Raw genomic sequence first — 24,628 nt, 5'->3', positions numbered from 1 at the left:
CAAAATGTATGGTCTTTACTTGTAAGATAAGATATTGGTGCAAGACTTTCTATTCAAGGGTTAGAGATCGAAAGTGCATGAAATCAAGTTTTTTAGGTGTTTTAATTGATGACATTTAACATGGAAATCACACATAGAACATGTTAAAACAAAATTATCCCAAACTATTGCTGTATTACACAAGGTTAAAGAGTTTCTCAATAAGAATGCTTTGTTACTGTAGTAAAATTTCTTAATATTCCACATTTGACTTATTGTATTGAAGTGTGGGGAAATGCTTGTAAAACCTACATTGATCCAATTTGCATTTTATAGAAACGAGCTCTTCATGTTGTAAATGGAAGTGGATACAGAGCTCATACAAATCCAATTTTTATACAATTAGGAACATTAAAATTTAATGAATTGGTTGAATTTAACGTTCTCAAATGTATGTATAAAGCTCACCAGAAAATATTACCAGAAAATCTGCAAAACAGATTCAAAAAGAGGGAAAGTAAGTAGAATTTAAGAGGAACAGATTTTTTTTGCAAACCAAAGTTTAGAACCAAACCAAAGGAAACGTTTATCTCAGTCCAGGGTGTTCATCTATGGAATAGCCTTGAGTGTGAAATCAAATCCTCAAAATCCATCCATTGTTTTAAAAAGAGCGTGAAACTGGCTTTGATGAATAGATACAAAGCCGCCATGTAGGATGACTTTGAAATTTGTGTTGTATGAAGACAACTTGTTTCTTTGTTATGTATTGTATGCAGCGCGCACACGGGAAGTGTAAAGGATTCTGAACTGATGAGGGGCAGATATTATAAGCTTTTGCTTCTTTCTGTACCTTTTCATTCAACATATCTGTGCTGAAGTATGTAGATGCAAGTATGTTGCATTCACCTTTTGTTTTATTTCAATGAATGAAATAAATAAATCAAATCAAAATCAAAAAATCAAACCTGAGCGGGGCTTCTGCTGGGGGCAAACGTAGAGCTCGTACCCCGGGCGCACGTGGGGCTCTCGCCGGGAATGTGCCCGGGGCCCCAGCGGGTGGGGCTGCTGCTGGGGCCCTGGGTGGGGCTCCTGCTGGAGGCTTGCAGGAGGCTCCTGCAGGGGAGCGGCTGGCGCATCTGTCGGGGGGGACAGTAGGACTCATACCCTGGGCGCACGTTTGACTTTCGCCGGTTTCGCCCAATCGGTCCAAGCTGGTTCATCTTGGAGGATTGCTGTAAATACATTAAATACATATTTTTTTATTCTTTTCCAGGGGAATGCATGGGGAAAAAAATCAATAAATGGATACAATTTATAAAAACACAAAATACACACATCCCATGTACAAGAACGGGAGTAGGATGAAGAATAAGTCTTTTTAACTCTTACACCAGTTTTTTTCCAAACTCAAACAGGAAAACAACAACAAAAAACATCAGATGGTCACAATCAATCTACAGATCAGTCACATCATTATTATTGCTCCTTTGCATAAATGTTAAATATTTTTTCTTTAAACTTAACAATGTTCAAACTGCAAGATGTTTGAACATTGTTTCACATCTTTTTCAAACGAATTCATTTTCCCACACCCGCGACAAATACACACATTCCTTTAAGAGTCCTTCTTGCAGAATTATGTTTAAAATCAAGATTTCTTCTACTTGTTTCACTATTCAAAGTAAAAAGTGTTTGCAAACCACAAGGTAGCAGGCATCTTTTTGCTTTACATGACTATTAATGTTTGTAAAACAATTAAATCCTTCAATTTTAATAGTCCTGACTTCAGAAATAGTTTTGTTGTATGCTCTTATGAAGCGGCCTTATTAATTATTCTAAGAACCCTCTTTTGTAAAATAACTAAGGGTAAGAGATGAGCAGGATATGAATTACCCCAAACCTCCAAACAATATATCAAATACGGTAAAATTAAAGAACAGTATAATATTCTCAGTGCATTATAATTTAACAAATGCTTAACTTTACATCACACCTATATTTCTACATATTTTCTTCTTTACATGTCCAATATGTGACTTCCATTTCAACTTTTTGTCGATGAATACTCCTAAAAACTTAAATTCAGACACTCTTTCTGTACAATGTCCATTTAAATACATCGGTTGTTTTCACAAATGTCCAAAATACACCTGCCTCACACATACAAATCTGCTAAATCTAACAATATGAGCAAAATGAAACAATAAAAGCCATTAAAGTTGTTGTGGAGTGTTGCCAATTCACAAAACATTGGTGTAAAACACTTTGTTTTTATTTCCAGTAATAATGTGAAACATTAGGTTATTATTAACACAACAGGTGCTGTAGGCAGGATTCGGCATCTCTGCCATCTTGCTTTGGTTTACCTAAGCAAGATGGCGATTTGACCCATCTAAGATGGCCATTTGAAACCCAGCACAGCCAATCCTGTCCTGTTTTCTCTGACATCACGCCCTTACGCAAGTTAAGCCCCTCACACAAGAACGTGCGACAAACGCCCCTCGACCAATCACGGTTAGAGCCTCAGGGGCTCTTCTGATTAGTCAAAGATACCTGGAGCTGTCGAGATTCCTTTTCAGCTCAGAACAGAGACAGATGGAAACGCTGCGCCCTCACGGTAGTGCAGTTATGCTACACTCCTAAAGGATTATCAATGGATACTCTGACATTTAATCCAAAGAAAACACAGAAAAATTAGCATTGACTAGCAAAATCCTGCCTACAGCACCTTTAAAGGGCAAATTCACATGCAAAATTCACTTTTTGTATGTTTTAACCTTGTTATATAGTTATGTACTCACCAAAAACACCCCAAAGTGTTTTTTTTTTCCTTCGTGCCTGTGTTTGAGCTTTCCTCGTGTTTCTGCTGCTCAGAGAGGCAGCCCCTCCCCTACCCAAAACGCTCTGTTTCCCACGTTCACGTCACACGGTGAAGATGGCTCCCCTGCGCCCCCCTCCCGCAGGCCCTCGGCAATCAGCGTTGCTGCTTTTTGTAACTCCGATTACAGAGATAAACTTTAACCATCGTCTGAAAGCAACAATCAAGCAAGTGCAAGAGTCTGAAGAGTCTGCACTTGGTGAGTTTCTAACAGGAAAAGACATTTTCACGTGTCTTTGCTTGTAAAGAAGCTGGAGAGAAAAAGAGCTAAAACTAGCCAGCGTATTTGTTTTGAAGCGCTGATTGGCTGAAATATGCTGTCAGTCAAAGTCCACAGGAAGAGAGGCGGGATTTTCAGTGAAACAGAGCGTTTTCTCTTCTGGGTTTCAGAATTAGCCCCAGAAAATCTTTTATTTCACACAAAATGACTTTTCCTTAGCGCCAAAAATAAACTATCACCATGTTAATGCCATTTCTAGGGTTTGAACTAGCTAAAAAAGCATGATACAGCCCCTTTAAAAACAAGGTTCTTACATTTCTGAGTGACCAGTTGGTCCTGAAGGGCTGTCCTCCGTCGAACGACCTGGCCAGCTTAAATTCAGCAAGAATTTGAAGTCAAAATTCAGCTCAGCAACCACGGGTGGATGGTAATTCTGCACAGGAAGATGCTCCGTCTGCACCGGACGTCACAAAAGTTTAAAATGAAATCCAGTTCAGACTGGCTGCAGGCAGAGCTCTGGTGATCAAAGCATCAAAGAGTTACCATAGAAACGGAGTCAGACTCTAGTCACATGACTGGGAATCGAGTCAGACTCGGTTCATGATTCTTGAACCAAGTCACAATTCATGAATCATGAATTTGATGATTCTCCATTTGGCTTGATTATCATTATTATTATTTTTTTAACTTACAACTTTGACTTGGACTTGACCAGCAAAGACTGGAGACTGCTTTCACCCAAACACAGATTGAAAAAGAAAACTATGTTAACGTGTGTGTGTGTGTGTGTGTGTGTGTGTGTGTGTGTGTGTGTGTGTGTGTGTGTGAGATGTGCGCGTGCATGCACGATACAATTGGATGTACTGCAACTCTGCAATAAAGTGGTTAATTAAGTCCAGCATGTTCTGACATTGAGCGAGCATTAAACCACCGCCCGACCCGGGCTACGGCCGGGCTGTGAACCCGGCGGGCCGCGGAGTGACGGCAGGGCGGGACGCAGCGCGGATCGGTCCGGTTCCGAGGTCACGTTCTGGGGTCAGGCCGAGCCGAGGAACCCCGCACCGCACCCCCTCCCCGCCTGCTGCCCCGGTGACGGCCGTGAGAGAGTCTCCAGCAGACGAGGTGAGGAACCGGAGGCTGCAGCCGGAGGTGGAGGCTGTGGACTCTGGTCCTGGTTCTTCAAGAGGAGGAGCTGAGAGCAGTGGCGGTTCTCGCTGCTTCGTCCTGGGCTGGAGCATCCCTGGCTGCTTTGCGGGGTGGGGAGGGTGGGGTGGTTATCACTATGGGACTTTTAATTCTAAAAAAAAAAAAAAGTTAATTATGCTTTAAAATGACCATTAAAGGTGCATTGAGGAGTTTGCACGTTTTATGCGAAACAGTGCCCCCTGCAGGCCTTGGGCGTAATGCAGCTTAGTGAAAAACTCGCCCTGTGGCTCGCGTGCACGGAAGAGGGGGACTCCTTCTTCGCTCGTTTAGAAGCGCTCAAGTAAGATTTAAGTTTCTTTTGCCTGGTGGAGTCTGTGTGGAGCTGTGGCAGTGCTAGAAGCCAGTCTGTTCTTACTTTCTGGAAGCTCCTGCTCAGTTGTTGCTCACTAAGCATCTGGCGGAGTAATGGCGGACAAATCGAAACCTATCCAGCCGGAGCGCGCATTATGTCATTGCTTTCAAATTCTCACCAAAAAAATGCTGGTGCCGGACCGGCACTGCAACTTTCAAGTGACAATTTAGCGCTGTTAGAGGTACTTGTAATGAATATGTCAGGGCACATTGTACACATCATTAAAAATGTGTAACATGTTTATGGTGGAAAATAAGTGTTTTTAAGGTTGTAAAACTCCTTAATGCACCTTTAAAGGACCTGGAATCTTTATTTGGAATTAACCTGCTGGTTTATTCTAATTCATGAGCGGCTTTAATATGTCTAATATGTAAATTAGACATGAATTTTTTCTGCTCATTCTGCACAGGCTTGTTCCCTCCAGATGACTTATTTAACGAGAGCCTCAGTAGACATATATCATGAACAGAGTGGATGGATTAAAGCATGTCTATGCAGACATAATATACAGCTGTAGCATCAAAGTTAATGGAGAAAGAAAGAGAGAAAGCTCCGGCACCAAGATCTGTTTACTTCCTGTCCTGTGGCTCCTCTCTCTCTCTTTTTTTATTCTTTCTTTTCAAATGCAACCATTTAGAGCAACAGGAACAATCATTATTTCTGATTACATTTCTGTGCACATTGTGGGTGATGCAGGTTGAACCGACGGCACAGATGAGTCATTGTGTTTCATGTATCTCCACACAAACACACACACACACACACACACACACACACACACACACACACACACACACCACACTCCACATCGATGTCCATCACCACAGTGTCCACACCTGCACCAATTTGTGTTACTGTCAGTCTATGATAACCTCTCCTCCTCTGAATCACTACCAGTGTTTGGTTTTTTTGTTTTGTTTTGTCTCATAATTTCTCTTTCTCATGAGAAATTGTATGCATTACAAGTCTTTATCCCTTTTGTCCATAGATCAGGACTATTCTGTGTGTTTCTCTTCCCCTTTAACGTCTACTTCTAATAACAATATGTAGTTTCGTGAGAAAGTTAATACTTATGTATTTCATCAAACATAGAGTAAGTTGCAGCTTTGGTTGGTAGAAAGAAATAACCACGGTCCAATAATCAACATTGGGTATGAAGATTCTCATCAATATCTGTATGTATTTGTCCAGGTAAAGCTCTTGAAATGCCTCTGAGGGCTGCCGTCAGGTTGAATGGTCTCTACCAATGACTCTTTTTCACTCTGCTCCTCTGATGAATTAGTCTTCGAACTGTTTGCTCTCAACACCTCTTGGAGTGAGTGCTAAAGAGTGAGTCTGTGTTTGCTTTGTGCAGTATCCTCCCTCCCCTTTAACTACTGAAGGAAGCAGTATGAGGTACGTTAAAAGAGCTTTGTGCGTCTGAGCAATCTGAGCGTGTGCCACATTCTAAAGGTCCGATCCTGAAACCACAGCATGAACTGGGCCTTCCTGGAGGGCCTCCTCAGCGGGGTGAACAAATATTCCACGGCGTTCGGTCGCATTGGCTCGCCATTGTTTTCATCTTCAGACTCTTGGTGTTTCTGGTGGCTTGCGAAAAGGTCTGGGGCGACGAGCAAAAGGACTTCGACTGCAACACCCGCCAGCCCGGCTGCCACAACGTGTGCTACGATCACTACTACCCCGTCTCCTACACGCGGCTCTGGGCCATCCAGCTGATCTTCGTCACCTGTCCGTCCCTCCTCGTGACCCTCCACGTGTCCTACAGGAAAGACCGGGAACGGAAGCGCCGGCTGAAGCACGGAGAGGACTGCGTGCCTCTGTACGATGACACGGGGAAGAAACGCGGGGGTCTCTGGTGGACCTACTTCTTCAGCCTGCTGTTCAAGATGACGGTGGACGCCGTGTTCATCTTCCTGCTGTTCCACATCTACGAGGCCACCTTCTTCCCACCGGTGGTGAAATGCAGGGAAGAACCGTGTCCTCATGTTGTGGACTACATCGCAAGGTAAGAGGGTCTGAATCAGGGGCGTCAATTACATTTTGGTTCAGGGTTAAACCCCATCTTGAATGGGCTAAACCAGTGCCATAACAGCCTTAAAATTTAAACTTGAAAGTTTTATTTTGGAAGTCGTGTCAAGAATACATGATAAACCAAAGAATTCCTGAAAAAAATGACTACAATCCCAATATGAGGCAAATTTTGAGCGACCTTTTGGTGCAAAATATCGTGAAATGTCCAAAATACTTCTATAGCTGTTGCATTATGCACTGTTGGCCCACAGGCCTTATGTTTGACACCCCAGTTCTAAATGTTCACGCATTGAGGAATCACTATCCTCTGTAAAACATTCCCGTTTGTGTTTCTCAGGCCCACAGAGAAGAAAATATTCACCGTCTTCATGGTGGTGACCAGCTTCGTGTGCATCGTCCTCACACTCTGCGAAATGTTCTACCTGTGTGGGAAAAGGTTCTGGGAGTGCTGCAGGAGGGGTGAACCTCGCTTCGAGAGGGAGAACGCCCGGATGATGACCACGACCAACATGAGCGAGAATGGAAACTACAAAGAGAAGGAAAAGATCTGCTTAACGACAATGTAGACCTACGTAGTTCAGCCCCAGCATGCAGTGTGGTCGACTCACAGGAGAGGAGACAGAAATCACTTCAGGTTAGGAGAATTACAAGAAATCATCTGCAATGTCTTTATTTGTGGGAAATGTTGTTTACAAAAGGGAATGTACTTACTGTGACACCTTAAATAAAGATTTGATCCAAAAAAGAGTGATTTTGCTCTTCTTGTTTTTCAAGGAATTGAGCTTAGCGCAAAATTAAAAACAACACACACTATAATGTCTAAAATATACATGTTTATATGTAAGTATTTGCAAGATTTTCTTTTCCAAGTCGCAGCCTGTGGAAAAATATCTCATGTCATCCAATTAAACCTCAACACTGAAATATTACAAAAAGTAATAGACAAAAACAGAATGGCACACAATGAAATGACATAGTTACACTACAGGCCCATTTAAGCAACGATTTTAAGAAAAAATGCAAAACTTTCATTGCATTTCAGGTGTCAGAACAACAGCGCTCCAAGTCACTTAAATATGCAACTTTTATAGAATGATTCTCAGTGAGAAAAATGCAAAAACGAAGCATTTTCTCTTGAAATGTACAAAATGAATTTCAGACAAGCCACATCCTGCATTCCTTCTGAATCCAAATAATCGCGATGGAGAGTCGAGCTGTAAAGAAGAGTATCAGATAACTGAGTGTACCAACGAGGCGGTGACTGCAGCACATTCTTACCTGAGTAAATGAACAATCAATATCTCATCTTATATCTCTCCATATCTCTGCGGCGGGTTAGATTAATAGAGCTTGGTCAAACACCAGGGAGGTGTTGGCCTTATTAAGCCCTGATTAACCAAGGCATACAAAGGAAATCTCCACAGCACAGTTGCTCAATATAACTGATAAGAGATATGGTAATCAGAGTGGATAAACATATTTAAAAGCAATGTCTTAATATTTATTCTGCTTGATCACCTTTACTCATCTAGAGAAGTCGAAGCGAATTCTTTTGTCCATCAACGTGATCGTGTGTGTTTGCCGTCTTGAACTTTGATTTATTTATCATTTTCAAAAAGAGTAATCTCAACATTATAAAATTGGCCTTTAAAAAAGTTTTTTTTCAATCTCTTGATCAGAGTATTTTCTTAATTTATCACTGCTTTTCTTTCCAAATCATCTCCTTTTTCTCAGTGTTTCCCAGTTTGCTGTCTGGGATAATGTATGAGTTTGGTGCTAGTGGTTGTTAATGGTTGTTCGAGGTTAATCTGGTTCCCGCTGGGCTTGGTTATATTAGCAAACCCATTGGCGTCTCCTATATTTTTTTTAATGCCAAAAACAGCCTGGATGGTAAATATCCGCATTTATACACCAATCAGACAGAGGCTATGATTACACAATTCCATCATTACTTTGAGGAGAAACGATCCATAAAGTGTATATAATTGACGTCAAGTTATCCATAACTCTGCTCAAACAAAAGGAAATATGCTACAGCAATTTAATACAGAATTTGCACTCCATCCGTTTTGATGACTTGCGTTCAACTCAACTTCTTCTGTTCACCAACAGCAAGACCATCAGACCATGAATGTAGAACTAAAATACAAGTGTTTCTATTTCAGAAATTCCTGATGGATCTATTTCAATAATCCAATTTCCCTCTTTATTAATTCCAATCATAAAGTGTTTTTTTTCCCTACGAAGTTGGACATTTAAAGACAGCTTTGAGAGGCTGCCAAAAGTGGCCCCACCTCCAGATTACAGCCAGGAGCTTTTTCTTTCAGCCAGCCAATGTCAGAGTGCCGCTGCAGAGAAAAGGCTGACCGAAGATAACTGCTGGACCAGAGTAAGACTGTTTCCAAGACACGGATCATGATAGACTGAGTGGAAGAGAAGGTAAGGTTTTATTTTTATTCATGATACATTCATGTAATTGTTTACATTTGGCCAAATATAGACAGAAATGCATTTAGACAGAAATTTGGAAACAAAATATAGCCTATTGTTACATTATCGGATAAAGTTTACAGAGAAAAGTTTGACTTTTTTCTCAGGTTTGTAATAATAAAAACTTTTCTTTTCCGAATGATTGCTTGACTCTACTTTTGTCATTTTTGTGTTCTAGCTCCACAGTTTTCAACGAGTCAGAGATTTAAAAAGAAAGAGCCAGTCGAAGCCGGAGTCATGGATTGGAACTTTCTCCAGGGTCTTCTCAGCGGGGTCAATAAGTACTCCACGGCCTTCGGACGGATCTGGCTGTCGGTCGTCTTCGTCTTCCGGGTGCTGGTCTTCGTCGTGGCTGCCGAGCGGGTCTGGAGCGACGACCAGGGACACTTCGAATGCAACACCCGCCAGCCCGGCTGCACCAACATCTGCTACGACTACTTCTTCCCCATCTCGCACATCCGCCTCTGGGCCCTCCAGCTCATCTTCGTCACCTGCCCGTCCTTCATGGTGGTGCTGCACGTGGCCTACAGGGAGGACAGGGAGCGGAAGCACCGGGCCAAGCACGGCGAGAACGCCCGGCTGTACGACAACCCGGGTCAGAAGCACGGCGGCCTGTGGTGGACCTACCTGCTGAGCCTCTTCATCAAAACCGGCTGCGAGATCACCTTCCTGTACCTGCTCCACTACATCTACGACAGCTTCAAGCTCCCCAGGAAGGTCCTGTGCGACGTCAGCCCCTGTCCCAACGTGGTGGACTGCTTCATCTCCCGGCCCACCGAGAAGACCGTCTTCACCTACTTCATGGTGGGGGCGTCAGCTCTGTGCATCATACTCAGCTGCTGTGAGATTTGCTATCTGATTGCCCGACGGCTGGTGAAACTGAAGCAGCGAGGCACCGTCCGAACCTCGTCCAGAAAGATTCGGTCCGACCGCAACGGCCTCAAACCGCCTCTCACAGCCTAGTGACGGCTGGAGCCACGGATCAGCTGGAAAAGGTTGGCTCGATGTGACTGTTTCTCATGAGATGAACTGAGACAGATGACGCCATCTTATATCCAGTCTGTTTTCAGCAAGAAACTTTCTGGCTGTTGTCTCAAGACAACAGGAAAAAGTCCATGAAATATCTGTATCTTCATTAAATGATGGATCATCATCTATATAAATGCAACTTTTGCCCTGTCTGTATAAATACTGAAATACCTTCTGAAATAACTTATGATTCAATAAAAACTGGTAACTGTCTTCTTGTCATGTGAATTATTGAATGGAAAACCTGAAACCTGCTTCTTCACTACCTTCTTTTCTCCACTTGGTGGCACCAATGGTATACCTTTAAACGTCCAGAAACCTTTAGAAAACGCTTTTATTTCCCCCAGTTTATCTATTTTGTGTATGTTTTATATCAGCCTATTAAAATATCAATTCCTGACATTTTAAGTTGATTTGGAAGTTTTTTTCAGTATTTTATACCAACATTGCGCAGCTGTGTTTGAATTCTTACATCCATTTTGAAATTTATAATCTACAGTAAAATAAACTCTATATAAAATCCAATTTTTAATCTACTTGAACTATATTTTCTGCATTCATTTAATCTGATCAGGTTTTACAATGTTTTTCCACTGCAAATATCACACCGTTGTTTTTCAGTGTTCAGATAATCTCATGCATTTATTTACTTTTGATTAAAGTGATAAATGTTAACTACAGATACCTACAAAAAGAGAACAATTGCATGTAGAATAAAGCCAGGGAGACGCCTTTATGTGCACCTGCCATATTTATAGATAATATAACATTGTTCTTTCAAAATAAAAGCGTGCACTGCTTTTTCATCAAATGGATAAATGATTACATGCGATTAGGGAGTTGTGAGCGTATTTCTACAATACATTTGTGCTAAAATTTACAACGTGTGTGCTATTTAGTATCTTAAATGACATTTTCAGAGGTACATCTGTATATAGTTTTTTTATTCTGAAAGGGAATCCTCAGCAGGTGTCACAGGTTGTGTTCTGTGTGTCTCGCTTGTTTGACAGGACTGAGGTTCTCAGTTTGAAGAGACAGGCAGAGTCTGACCATCCGATCCCTCATGACCTGCTGCTCCTCAGAACGAATGGTGACCTGAACAGAAATGGCCGGATCAGGTAACAAGCGTGTCTGAGCTCACTTCCAAACTTTCACTGTGTTTGTGTGGTGTGGGTGTGGTGTGATAGTCAAGAGTGTCCTCTTTTTTTTTCTTTTTGTGAAGACAGCTGTGGAATTGCTTTGCCACTCTCAAGACACATTCTAATCGCCTGAGAGGAATGTCCTGTCAGGAATCAAACAAACTGAGTCGCACTGCCTTCAAAGTGCTGAATAATCACTGTCAGTCATGGTGGTTTTGCATTGATCTGACTTCCTCTCATCTGTTCTGGACCTGCATGTTTTTTTTGGCAATCTGGGTGAAAACTTTGTGAAGGTGAAGCTCCAGGATGCTTTCAGCCGAGACGTCGTCTGGGGGTTGGGTTAAAAACAGAGATTTGTGGGACTGATTGTGCACAAACCCCGTCAATCACTGCAGCCCTCAAACTGTAAACTGTGTCCTGATTGTGTTCGATTGCTGCGGTCAAACCAGAAAATCTGTTCTGTGGGTTTTTCTACAGTTCCCCCACAGTCACATGAGGTTAACTGGAGTCTGAATTGCCTTCAGCTCTGAATACAGGTGTGTGTAGGTGTCTGTGTTTCTGGATTGTGATGAACCTGCTTCAGCTATTACCTTCATCCATTCATTCTGCAAGATGTTGACTTCATACTTGCCAGGAATATGTCTTTGTGGTGTCTTGGGGAAAAAAACAACTTATTTTTAACTCATTGCTTCCACTGGAAAACTCCTGATAGCATCCTGCTTCTATCCACTGCATCAGTTCTGTGCCTTGAAATCCCCCGGAGTGTATGGCTCGGAGCAATCATTTGTCAAATTGAGCTGCAGAGTAGTAACATCTCATGCTGCATCAGTAGAAAGACAGTTCTGAAAGTGAAGATGGTGAAATAAACATACAGACCTTCTGGTATCACTGTATGTTACTGGACGGTCTTAAAGTTAATGCTGTTTTGGGATAGCCTCAGTTTGTCCCACGTGTACTAAAGGTATGTGCACAGCAGAAATCATTAACTCAGGTGACCGCTCCGCTGTTGGTTTGACCTGGCGTCCATCTCTCTGATCAATACTCCCGGGAGTAATGTCACCCAGCGGGGAATCACTGCAGCTCTCTCCGGTAACTTGCTCCCCTCCTCCTCCTCCTCCTCCTCCTCCTCCTCCTCCAGGAGTGTGTTGTGCCAGCCTGGAGGAACCCAAGGCCCTGATGAAGATGGGCCTCAGCGTGCTCCTGGTCGGCCATGTGAACTTCCTGTTGGCGGCACTCGTGCACGGTGTCGTGCTCAGACACATCAACCTCCACAAGCAGGCCCGGGCCATGGAGTACGCCATCTCCAACGTGGTGGCTCTCACTTCCGGCCTGGTGGTGAGTCTGAAGCATCTGGCTCGACAGCTCAGGATGGAGTTTAACTTCAGTCATAAGATTACCGCGTTCACGCCTGTTGTTGCTGTCCATGTTTGCACACCTGGACAACCTAATCCTTGAAGTCATCTTGATTCCTTGGGTTCTCTAAAATGCTAAGTGTCTTCTCTATGTGCTTAATATATTAACTTAAAACACATATTTACTCTCTTTAGTAGTGACATTTAAGTGTGATGTTTCATACGACTGTCATGTGCAGTTAATGAAATTACAAAGTATTTTTCAAGATTCGAGGACACCGCTGACTTTTCCTGCAGTCCTTATTTCCCTCATGTGTACCTGAAACTTCCAGTGGTTCATTTTGGCAAATAGCTGCAATAAGCCAGCTGAATTCTGCTAAGACGTTCCAAATATTATGGAGAAAATGGATTGAACTGGGGTTATAATGCTGAGCATATTTGCCCTGTGGACTGCAGCTTCAAAAGCAGCCAAGAGTTCCAAGAAGTTCTATATTAATATAACATTTGAAGTATAATTTAAGATATTACCCTTAGATTAATACTGTGATGTGAATGACGTTATACCCAGAAAACGGTGAGGTCTTTTACCAGAAAGATATTTTCAGAAAACAGTTTGTGTTTCAGAGATAAGTCACAGATTCAGAAAAACATAACATGGCAAAAAAAATCATCAGTTGTTGAAAATTAAACCCTAAATTGCAGCCATTCTCTGCTGTGTTCTGTGGATACATGTCTGCTGACGACTCTTCAAAATACACACAATGCAGCACTGCTGTAGAGTTGGATTTAGAGATGCATAACCTAATGTGCAAACTGACTATGACTGATTCCTTGCAGTCTGAAAAAATACAATTATTTATCTGTAAAATGGATTACTTTTAAAGATAATTGTATTTCGAGACTAAGACGTTTGAACTGAGTCACCTTGTTGTATTTGCGAAACTTTTCTGAAACAAAAATGCAAAAAATGATGCATTTTCACTTGAGTGTTGTCGTGTGAACAGGGTCTAAATGAGCACGAGAACTGTTGGGTCTGGGTGTCTTTAAACCTGATCACCCCAACACAAAATATGTGTGAAGGTTCTGTTGAGTGATGATTATTACCTCGGGCTTCACAGAAATAACACCTTCAAGTACTTAACGAGCTGTTTGGACGTGTTTGTAGTGATAACAGAGCTGTGGCGCTGACTGAAACCATCTCTTAACATTTTCTGTTTGGAGCTTCAAGTTTCAGGTGGATTTATTTGATGTTAACTCATGCTTGTCTTTGGTTTTTTAAAATCTGGAGTCATATCTCATGTCTGTCCTTGGATCTGTCTCCACCTGCAGGGTGTGATCGTTGGTATCCTGACGATTATCCTGTCCAAGAACAGGAGACGCCGGAGCCTGGTGAGTGTCTCTTCTGGCCTTTGAAGTGAATTTCAATCCGCTGCACTGACTTTGATATTTTTCAGCTTTTTTTCTCCTTTCTGTTTCCGTGACATTTAAAAAAATTAAATAAAAAAAAAAAGGCCCCGCACACCTTGCAGCAGCTGAATCTGTCCCTGTTGTCTGTATGTGCTCTGCGGCTTCTACCTCTGTTTACTCAGTCAGCTGTCGGGCCGCTCCGACGGGACTGACGAGGCAAATCGACACACAGCCTGAGCAAACTGAGCAGGGCCTGATGGAAGCCACTCCCCAGCTCCCTTTTGTCAGCGGAAAGCCACGGCGTAACGGGGCAGGGCGCAACCAGGGCTGAGTTCAGGCTCCCGCTGCCACCGCCACCGCCGCCTTATCTCAATGGGAGGTGTTTGCAAAGCGTGAATGAAAACGCTCCCTTTCTGTCGCCTTTATCGCATGTGCCAGCTACCAACAGCTTCTAATCTTTCAGACAAATTGCTTTATTCTGTGTGGTCCTTATCGAGTTTCTGTTTAAGCGCTCAGTCCTCTCCACAACATGATTGAGTCCCTAAACTTTTGCCTCACCTTCTGTAAGCTAATTAGCGGGTGAGTTGCCCCTCTGCGGTAACTGATACTGTGGTTTCTTTTGGGAGTGTGGCTATAGCGTGTGTTGTTCTCTTAGTGTTAATATAGTCTGTAAATCTCTTATCCTTCTGGCAGCTTCAGACTCGTTCACTGTAGCTTAGACAAAAGAAATAGATGAACCCTTTGAATTAGCCTTTAGATGTGATTCGATCTCCATCTAAAGTGTTAATGAACATAATTCTATCCAGAACTGCTTGAGCTCAGCCACATTCAGACGATATCTGCAGCTTTCGAGCTCCTTTCACTGCATCCCTCCCATCAGCGCTTTATGGCTCATATACGCCTGACGTTAAAATATGCATACAGATGTGCTCAAAGCCATCTGTTCCTCACTCTGTGTTGGTTTCATCTCGTATTTCTGTCAGTTTCCTGGAAGCAGACAGATACAGACCAACAGAGCGGTGCCAGTAGTAACCGATTTCTTAGATGTTTTTGAAGACCACCACCACCACCACCACCATCTGCATCCGAATTTGTTGGGCGTGCATTTTGAAATTCGCGACTTCGGGACTGCTAGCTTCTGTCTCTGTGATTTCTTATTGGATCATGTATTCTCAGGGATCATTCTTTCCACCTGTGCTTAAATGTCAGTGGAGACATGAGAAATGACTTGTATGGTGTCGGGTTGAGGACGCCTTGTTGCCTCAGGTCAGCCTGGATAGCTTAATGCACATGTGTGCATCATGCTACTGCAAATAAAGGAGCGAGGCAGGACAGGTCATTCGATCTTTCTTTTGAAATCTACCAGTGCTGCCATGAGTGGGAGTTTGATGGGGCGTCACTCTGAGAAAGTCTGTTGACTAGGACAATAATATGTAGCTCTGCAGGGTGCAGACATCTTTTTGGGCCAGAGGTGATGCCTATAGAGGGAAAATTCAAGGTGTGGTGACAAGCTAAAGGCAACATTTGTGAGAATTGCTCAGCCTCTCCCACTCTGTCTGGTATTCATCACACTAACCATTAGCATCCTGTGTCTTCACTATGAATTCTCTTTAGAGAGAATTCGCACAATTTGGGGAATTCCAGTCATCTCATGGACAAGCTTGTCAGAGTCAAAGATCAAATGTTGGGCTAGCTCACAATAGCCTCGTAAACCAGACCCGCTCACTCCTCATCCACATTTGGATTTGGAGTTAAGCTTAGTCTGGATAGGAGCCCATTGAAACTTCTTGCACGGGGTGTCGGTTACTCCTTTGACTGACAGCGCACTTCAGCCAATCAGCGCTTCAAAACAAATACGTCATCAAAATGCATTCGCTTCTCTAAGGGTTAGCATTAGCTCATTAGCTCTAGCTTCCTTACACGCAAAGACACGCGAAAACGCCTTTTCATGTTAGAAACTCACCAAGCGCAGACTCTTGCTCTTGCTTGATTGTTGTAATGCTAGTAATGCTTGTAATGCTGGTACCGGTGTGAGACCAGAGGTTGGGGATATCTGTTCTGGACCACTGTGGTTGGTGATTGAGTCCCTTTAGCATGTAGCATGTAGCACGGCTGGATCCACGGAGCAGTTAAACTAATGGACAACATCAGGTTAGCTCTTCTGGTTCAAATGTCTCTGGTGATTAAGTTGCTGGTGTTGTATGAACGAGCTTTCGCCTCCTCTTGATATGTTGGCAGAACATAGTTTACAGTCTGTTGTACTTTCATTTTCAATAATTCTAAAGAGTCTTGAAGCCACAGCCAGGGCTCATCCTCTCTTTTCTATACCTGCTGCTGATGTTGCTGGCAGATGCCGTTACATCCTGTTCACCAGGTTGTGTGAGGGATCTATGATGCTTGATACTGCTATCGGTGTCAGTGCATCTCTAATACCTTGTCTTATTTAGATCTCTTGTAGCTCCAGATCCTTGCATATGACCCCAACATGCTTTAAGAACATGGATAATGTCTTTGCAACACTGCTTACTTTAGCTCCTTCAGGGGAAATGAATTGATGGCAGTGTGAGGTGGTCTTGTATACAATTGTCCTGTGTGCATTTAAACCACTTGTATTTCAACATCTAGGTAATATAAAGACTATATGTTATTAACATGAACAAAAAGTCCCGAACTACCCACGATGCAACTCAATGATGGGCTCATACTCTACCCCGGTGACTTTAAAAGCTTGGGTGTGCTCCCAGGTCTGCCAGGCAACTTTTGGATGGTCCAACAGCTGAAAACTGCTCATAATCACCTTGTCAGCTAACTTAAGTTTATAAGTCACAGTCACCAAAGAAGCCCCAACCTTTAAGCACCATGTTTCTTTCATCATTGAGAAAGTGAGTAACCCCATGAGGTGATATGCTCAGGACGATTCAGGACCCATTTCAAGTCAAAACGCATTGTTTTTTGATTGTTTTTGTTTCCAAAAGTTTTTGTTTACTTGGCATTTTGAAAACATAGTTAGCATGTTGGACCTGTAGTTGGTGCTGTTGTTTGTTCCTGTATGGTGATGTAAAGGTTGTCCTGTAAACAGGGCCTCAGAGGAATAAATCTATACTTTTTTATTTAAATGTCTTCTTCTGCTGAATTACTTCTATAACAAGCAGCATTAAAATTCACCTTTGCCGCACAAAGATTAAATCTGTTTTGGCAGCAGACTGGAACAAAAATGTGATAAAACATCTTTGAAACTTAATTAAATGTCCATCACTTCTTGCAGTGTTAATGCAAACGCTTTGCCACATAACAAGTAGTTCATTTTTATACCAGATTTATTTCTGAATGAAAAAACATCCCTTTTGAGCCCAAGTTGTAAAGTTTCAATTTGTTTGAAACTACTGTCTGCTTATTTCTGTTTTATCAAATTTCTGTATGTCATTTGTCTTTATTGCCACTTGCACCTCGAGTAAACCTGAAATTACTGAAATCTTTTCTTCTCTTTGTCATGCTTGCAGTGTTTGCTAATGGTGCTACTGCCACAGCAAATCCGGCCCTCAATCAAGTCCGTTGACATCCTTTAAGTCGCACCTTACACGTATCATCTGGAAGGCATTTATTAGAACTCTCCGAGGCTTTTTCAGCGACTTCAGGATCGGATCAGTGTTTCAGGATCTTTTACACTTAGAACTGTTCTTTTTCGGCTTCTTGCGTATTACTTCAGTACTTCTACATCTCCAGCTGCTGTGTGAATGCTTCAGTTTGTTCTGTGAGCTCCATTTCATAGCAAACATTCTGACTTGTCATGGCACACAAAAAAAAAAGGCTAAACAATGGATGATTGATAATGACTTTGATTTGGCACGGAGCAGCTGCTCTCTTTCGTGCTCCGACATGGAACGTTTCCTCCCAGTACGCTCAACCGATGTTCTCCGGTCTTCGCCATCGTGTTATTTCTTCACGGTTTGTGATTATTTTCCCCTTCCTCCACAGACGTGGGCCGTGTTCGCGATCAGCCTGCTGGCGGCCCTGATGGCGGCGGCCTCGCGGTCGGCCTGTCCGTGTCCATCGTCAGGGCCATCATACACGGCGGGCGGAGCCTCCTGACGCACTGCCGCTTCCCCACGCCATCGGCTACTCCAGCGTCACCAACGAGTGCCCCTTCGACCCCACGCGCATCTACGTGAGTGCTGAGGGCAGCCGTGGAGATGAAGGCTTGACCTGCCGACCTTTTCCTGCCGCAGCTGATTCTTTGAACACCTGACGGTTGGAATCTGCGTTCGGAGGGGGAGGAAAAAGAAAAACCCTTGAGGTTGGAAGCGCTGTCTCTTCTGCCACTCAGCTCTAGCTGACGGGGAGGTTGGTGGCAGAAGCCCCCCTCCGTTGGCCTACTTCAGCCGTGTCCCGTTGCCGTGTGCTGCGGACGGACTGTCAGCCCCGGTCAGCCTCACGTCGGCGGCATTTTGTCGTGACCCGCAGCTGACGGACTGTCAGTCCGGTGACCTTTGTCTGCAGCCGGATTTCCTCCTCAGCGCAAGGGGTTAACGGCAGAGTGGCCGTCGACGGCGCGCGGCGTAGGTTGTGATTTACGTGGCCCGGAGTCAGATTTCACCCGCTAAATAGCGCAACGGCAGCACCCGGCAGATGTACAATCCCCACGGCGGCTGTGTTTACGTTCCTTCAATCACTGTTCTGGCACAGCGCGCCGGTGGGAAGGCGCCACTCGTCTCATTATTGCAGAAGGAGACGGCCATCACCAAGTCATGTTTACAACACACCTGTCATTTACTGGAGCGGAGAGTGGCACTCGCAGGGCGCGGGAGGTTGACGCTCGCCTCAGCCGGAACGCTCCACACACAAACAGACGAGCTCGTATTCTGAAGGGGAATCTCTGTTTGTTACTGGCGTATTTCCATCATTACGAGACTTCAGTTTGTTTGCTATTTATGCCAGGAAAAAAGACAATAAACACTTCACATCTGAGATTGGGGCCGTAAGTTCTTTGTAGCTTCTCAAACAAAGCTCAGTTTAGCTGAAGGAGAGCTAACGCTAGCTAGCATTTGCATTCTTGTCCAAGCCGACTCTATCTTTGCGTGGTTACCTGTGACAGTGTCAACTGTTTGACTAAGATGGTTGTTTATGTTTTTTTTTTGTTGTTGTTGTTGTTGGAGTAATTCAAACCTGGTTTATTGTAAATTGGAGACTTGTCAGTAGTTGAAACTTTTCCCACAAGTTTGTCAATTTATTATATATATTTTTTTAGCTATTAGCTCAAAAGAAAAACATACATGAAAATATGATATTCCAAGGCAATATTAAAGCAATTCAGCCACAAATTTCAATTGTGGATTGAGTGTTGCGAATCTCTTCTAGTGGAGATCAGTGGTTCTTTTAAAGGGGATTCTAGATGTTTGAAGGACTTGAGAAAACAAAGGGGGACCCTGTGTTTTTTTTCTTCCCTTTGGTTGCACACATCAAATAAAACCCTGCCGGCACTCTTTCTAGAGCAGAAACACCGTTAACTGATTTCTGGCCCTGTTTACTCAACATTTTCAAGAGGAAAACTCAAAACTTTTATTGCATTTTAGGTGTGTGATTACAGGACAGTTGTAATCGGAGCCACTGAAAACGCAGCTTCTTAAAAAAAAAAAAGTGTTTCTGCTACCATTTGTGGAACTACAGGAAAACTACATCATTTTCAGCATTTCTCCCATTTCTGTGGAAAGCAAAAATGTTGTGAAACAAACAAAAGCAATGCATTTTTCACTTGTAATGTCATATAAACAGGGCCTCAGTTGTTAATCTTGGAGGTCTGCAGGGGACAAAAATGTAAACAACTAAGTACTGAGAAAGCTGTAAAGCTTGCAAATGAAATGTAGATTGTAAATCTCAAAAACTTAACATACAAAACATTAAGACATTGACTTTTCCCTCTTGACAGAATAACCCCAAACTCTAACATGCAATATAGGGTTGTGACCGTTGAAACGACTTTCAGTGTTTAAAATCGTTTTCAAGGTAATGCTTGAAACGAAATGGGCAATCTTCCAATAAAATAGTTTCTCTGGATTTCTGAAATTTCATCTCTGCCTCCAGACAATGTTGGCGATAAACATGATCGGAATCCAGCTCTGAAGTAACTAAGTTTGTGGAAGTCCACTGAGACAGAGGCCCATGCTGTTCACTGCCGGCCCCCCGTTAACTGAGGACCTCCGATTTGGTAGCCAGAGGCGGCGTTGCATCACCTAAAAGTGTCTCTTTTTTTTTTTCTCACAGTTGCTCTGAGGCAGTAATGATGGTTACGCAAGGTTTATTTTCTGCGCCTCCTGCATATTTCATGATGATTTCAGAGAAAGCTCCCGACTCGGAGCTGTAAACTTTTCTCTTTGTAGTGTGTGAGTTGGTGTACCCCAACAAAAGGCAGCTCCACTTATCTCAATTCCCCCCGTACGCTCTCACTTTGATACTCTCTGCTCTGCATATTTTATTTCCAGCCTTCCTGTGAAATTCCCAGGCTTGCTGCTGTAGTTTTGCAGAGAAACAAATAAGGGCTTGAGAACCACAGGGGGTTCCCAACCTTCTTCTTAAGGGAACCGAATGCTTCCCATTGTAAACCTGTGGTGTGGCTGCTGGTGACTGTACTGTGGGGCTTTCCTCTCACTGCTGTCCTGCTTCCCTCCTCCAGAGCACCACTCTGATCCTGTGGGTTCCCCTCATCGTGACTTGTCTGATCCAGTTGGTGTACTCGGCCCGATGCTCGCCACCTGCGTTTCCTTCTTGGGCCTGCCTTGCTGCAGCACTCGGAGCAGATCCACAGACTACGGCCGGCCGGTGAGATGTACTCAGATCTGTCTTGGGGGTGTTACAGATCTTTTTATATTTTTTTAAATCAGGATATAATTCCTCATTTGCGTAGATCCACGTGGTGAAGCAGACGACGGCAGCCCCCCTACCGCCTCGTCACGCCCGGCCTCCGAGGCTCGACGAAGCTCCTCCGCGCCACGCCGAGCATCACAGACGCCACAACGAGCGGCCGACGCGACACTCTCAGCCGATGATAAGCTACAACGAGCCGCCCAGACGGCTCACTGCGCCGCCGAGACAACACCGCCACCCTCCTCCCTCCTCAGCCGCAGCAGCATCGCCCTCGCCAGCACCACAGCCTCACTCCGCCGGAGATGCAGCCTCTTCGCCAGCCGCATGGCGACCGGTCGAGCAGAGAGAGGCAGGAGACCCAGGACCGGCAGCCGTCAAAGGGCGCGGAGCAACACCAGCTGCTGCAAAGGGGGGCCATGGAACGGTCCAGCTTCTGGATCTAGCCTGAGGGCCGAGGTTTGAGGAAAGACACTTCTGGTTCTACTTGAAGGACTTCAATGGTCCTCCTTATTTTGTGCTGCGACCCAAAGAAAGAGTCTAGTTCCTCTTATCTTTGGGGTTCAGACTCTGAGCACACTTATATCTTTTCTTTCTACCTATGAAAGTGAGTTTTTTTGTAGGAGAAGATGAAACAAAGCAAAACTTTTTAAAGCAAACGCTGCCTGTTTATGATAAATATATCAACATTTGAAAATAGATTTTCTCAGTATTTTTACCAATGCTGTGTGAAACGTCCCGCTTTTTGTCCATTTTAAACCCAAATCTTTCAGCTTAAAGCTTTGAAAAATAGTGCTCTGGATTCGTTACATAAACGGTGTGTCTGGACAATATGTGCGTTGCAGCTTTCACATATTGGTGAGCAAACCGGGAACCATCTATTTCTTCTGGGAAGATATTTCAAGATGTTACCACAATGCGTTGAATGGCTTCTTTAATGTTTGTTGGAGTTTAATTTTTGAAACTAGTCGAAATATTTTTGTTGGCTTTCATATTGGGTGAGATTTAGCTCTTTCTGTTAAACATGATGCCTAAGCTAGTCGCCAGTCAGCCTTTGAAACAAAACATCTTCACTGCCTACACTAAAAATCTGTTCTTACTAATGTGATTCCTGCCGTTACACCATCTGAAACTTCCACGCTTGCTTTATTTAAGGCTAGCTAGCTAGCATCTGATTGCTTTGGAAACTAAGTTTATTTTTCGTTGTCATTTTTTATAATTGAACCTGTTTGTGGAACCAAAGTGTGGTTTTCATCCAGCCAAGTGTTTGTGCCTCTACCTGTCTTCATTTGGTGTCGCCTATTTGAGTAACTGGGATTCATTTGCTGTTTCATCACAAAGAGCCAACGTTTTAAAGATTTTTTTTTATATTTATTTCTTAAGTAAAATAAAGTTTGTTTTAATTTAAAGTACTATCTTGTGTGTCTCATGTCTCAGCTCTGCTACAGAATGTATTTCATCCCAGTATCAGGTGAAACATTCAGCAAGCAACCGGACAGGTATGACTGGTTACGCTGATGACACACAGGTGACAGGTCCTGTCCTGACAGGTTTAGAAACAGGAAAAAAAAAAAAAGATCCCAGCAGGCGTGCTCAACATGTGGCAAGGAATTCCTCACATGGTGTAAAGCGAGCAGAAATGACGACACGGTCCACACGGGCGGATTTGAAACACGTAGGTATATTTCAGATTTTCAGGTCCAAACGGAACAAACATGACGTCCTCGTGTGAGGTTTTCATGCAACAGAAAAAATAGAGTTAAAAGGAGATCATCCGAGAGGCGGAGTGGCAGGGGAGGGGCGTTATTGATCCAACACAAGAAACCAGTTCATCTGAGGCAGTGAAATAGAAAAAGGGTTAAACCGCAAGAGAAGCGACTGTTGTTCCTTATCCTACCAGCAGGAGGCAGTGACACTAAAGGATCCCCGAAGCAGAGGTGCGGCTGGTTAGGAAGCTCTTGTGCAAAATGTTTGGTGCAGGTTAGATCAGTCCATGTGTCACATGGATGCAGCTCAGCCGGGACGACTCTCTACCCTGCTCAAGAGGTGACGTGGTGAAAAACAGGGAAATAATTACCCGAAGAATACATATATGACTATATAGATTATGGTAAAATTATTAAATGTTTGTGGAAAAAGAGGGATATGATTATCATCATAAGGCCCGGGTCCCATATGTGGCCCTTTAGCTCTGCTTGACCGGCCCTCAGGCTTCAAACAAGCAAAAATTACTTCTATATTTTGCCTTATTACATTAAAATACTCACATTTTTCATGTGTATTTTCATTTCTACATTGTTGATTGGGTCTAGCACCATTGGCTAGTGGAGCTAGCAACTGTTTTCTCACAAAACTGATCAAAAAAAGTGAAAAAAAAAAAAAGAAAAAGCTTTTATTAAGAGATAACTGTTGAGTATAACTGAAGTCGACTTTAGTCTCGGGATTCATTAGTAGTGCTAATTTTCATGTGACCCCTTGGAAAGTATTTGGTCTAAACTGCAGGAATCCTGACAAAAACGTCAACCCTATTTTTGTAATAGTTGTAGTTTAATAGCTGATGCATTCATGATATTTGTGTTAAACTGTCAATCTATTCCTAATCAGGATAATTTTTTGAAATATTTAACTAACAGCTTCTTTAATCAAAACACTGAAACTCCTCAAAAGAAAGAAAAAAAATGAGTAAATTAATAAAATCAGGAAAATCACTAATAACCCTAAAACTCATAATATAATTCTAACCATTTGAAAATGCACATTGAGGATAAGGAGCTAAAATGGTGAAAGATGCAAAAGTCCTTGAAAAAAGAGAAAATTTGAAAAAAATATTCACTGAAAAAAGAGGTAAAGATATCTAAATCGTCATGAATGCAGTTTTCATGTTTTTTCTTAATTAAAGATGACTGGCATGTTTCACAACTTTAATTAAATTTTATTGGTGAAAAAAATGCTATTTTTTTTTTTTTTTGTCATAAAGGTTGAAGACCTGATTGAGCACCTGACTTAAAAAAACAAAAGGAATTAAATTCTTGCTTGATGTGACTTGGTATTGGAGTATTGCACTGAGCATTGAGGAGAAATGTATCATTCTAAACAACAATATACAGCTGCTTTATCCTAGTCACAGAAATGAGGCCCCAAGAACTTTGTTGCGGTCTGAGGGTCCGTTACACAACATCGGTGCAATTGTTTGGAAACGGCTAAAAAAAAGCGGCACTTTTGAAATGCTCCAACTCCGTCGTCATGAGGACTGCCGAAAACGACACTTTCTGGAAATGCGCCGACTCACTGAGGGTGGTGGAAAAGCTGCGAGTGCACATGCGCACCATGCCAATGGTAAATAGTTTTTCTGCACATGCGCAAGTAGATGGTGAATAACAATAATAGCAGCTCCCACAATGCTGTGTGTGCTGCTCACTCTTTACAATTTAACAATCCTGCAATCGGACTGTGCGTTCACTAAACCGTCTCATCTTCTGGACATAGTTGAGACTCACCAGTAAAAGTAAACTCAGCTTCCTCGTCTGTCCATGCAACGTCCAAGTTAATGTTTATAGTGTATTGTTCTCTGCGTGCATACGTGTGGTTTTATGACAAAAACAACCTACAGCGCCAACCCGTGGCCCGGCATGCTAACGACACTGGTTGAGGCATTTCCACCGTTTCTGTGTAAACAGACATCGTTTTCAG

At 43.0% G+C, this 24,628-nt stretch overlaps 3 protein-coding genes across 3 annotated transcripts; all 3 read left to right on the top strand.

Moving 5' to 3' along the window:
- The first annotated feature begins 6,108 nt into the window (after positions 1–6,108).
- LOC115409842 (gap junction beta-4 protein-like) lies at positions 6,109–7,232 on the top strand. Its single transcript, XM_030121117.1, is given in 3 exon segments — positions 6,109–6,172; positions 6,175–6,640; positions 7,004–7,232. Coding segments are annotated over 3 exon segments (759 nt in total).
- A 2,161-nt stretch (positions 7,233–9,393) lies between these two features.
- Positions 9,394–10,119, top strand: LOC115409840 (gap junction beta-3 protein-like). The gene has a single exon (XM_030121116.1). It carries the CDS (start codon positions 9,394–9,396, stop codon positions 10,117–10,119), a length of 726 nt encoding a protein of 241 aa, XP_029976976.1.
- A 1,051-nt stretch (positions 10,120–11,170) lies between these two features.
- On the top strand, positions 11,171–21,384 carry LOC115409839 (transmembrane protein 54-like). The gene is given in 9 exon segments (XM_030121115.1): positions 11,171–11,303; positions 12,463–12,659; positions 14,006–14,065; positions 18,059–18,110; positions 18,113–18,184; positions 18,187–18,248; positions 20,751–20,817; positions 20,820–20,896; positions 21,196–21,384. Coding segments are annotated over 9 exon segments (789 nt in total). The 5' UTR covers positions 11,171–11,290.
- Positions 21,385–24,628: the final 3,244 nt, after the last annotated feature.

Source organism: Salarias fasciatus, chromosome 22 (genome assembly GCF_902148845.1).
Source record: "Salarias fasciatus chromosome 22, fSalaFa1.1, whole genome shotgun sequence".
Lineage (NCBI taxonomy): Eukaryota > Metazoa > Chordata > Actinopteri > Blenniiformes > Blenniidae > Salarias > Salarias fasciatus.
Note: the sequence above shows the minus strand (reverse complement) of the source record. Positions and strands in the feature narration are given on the sequence as shown.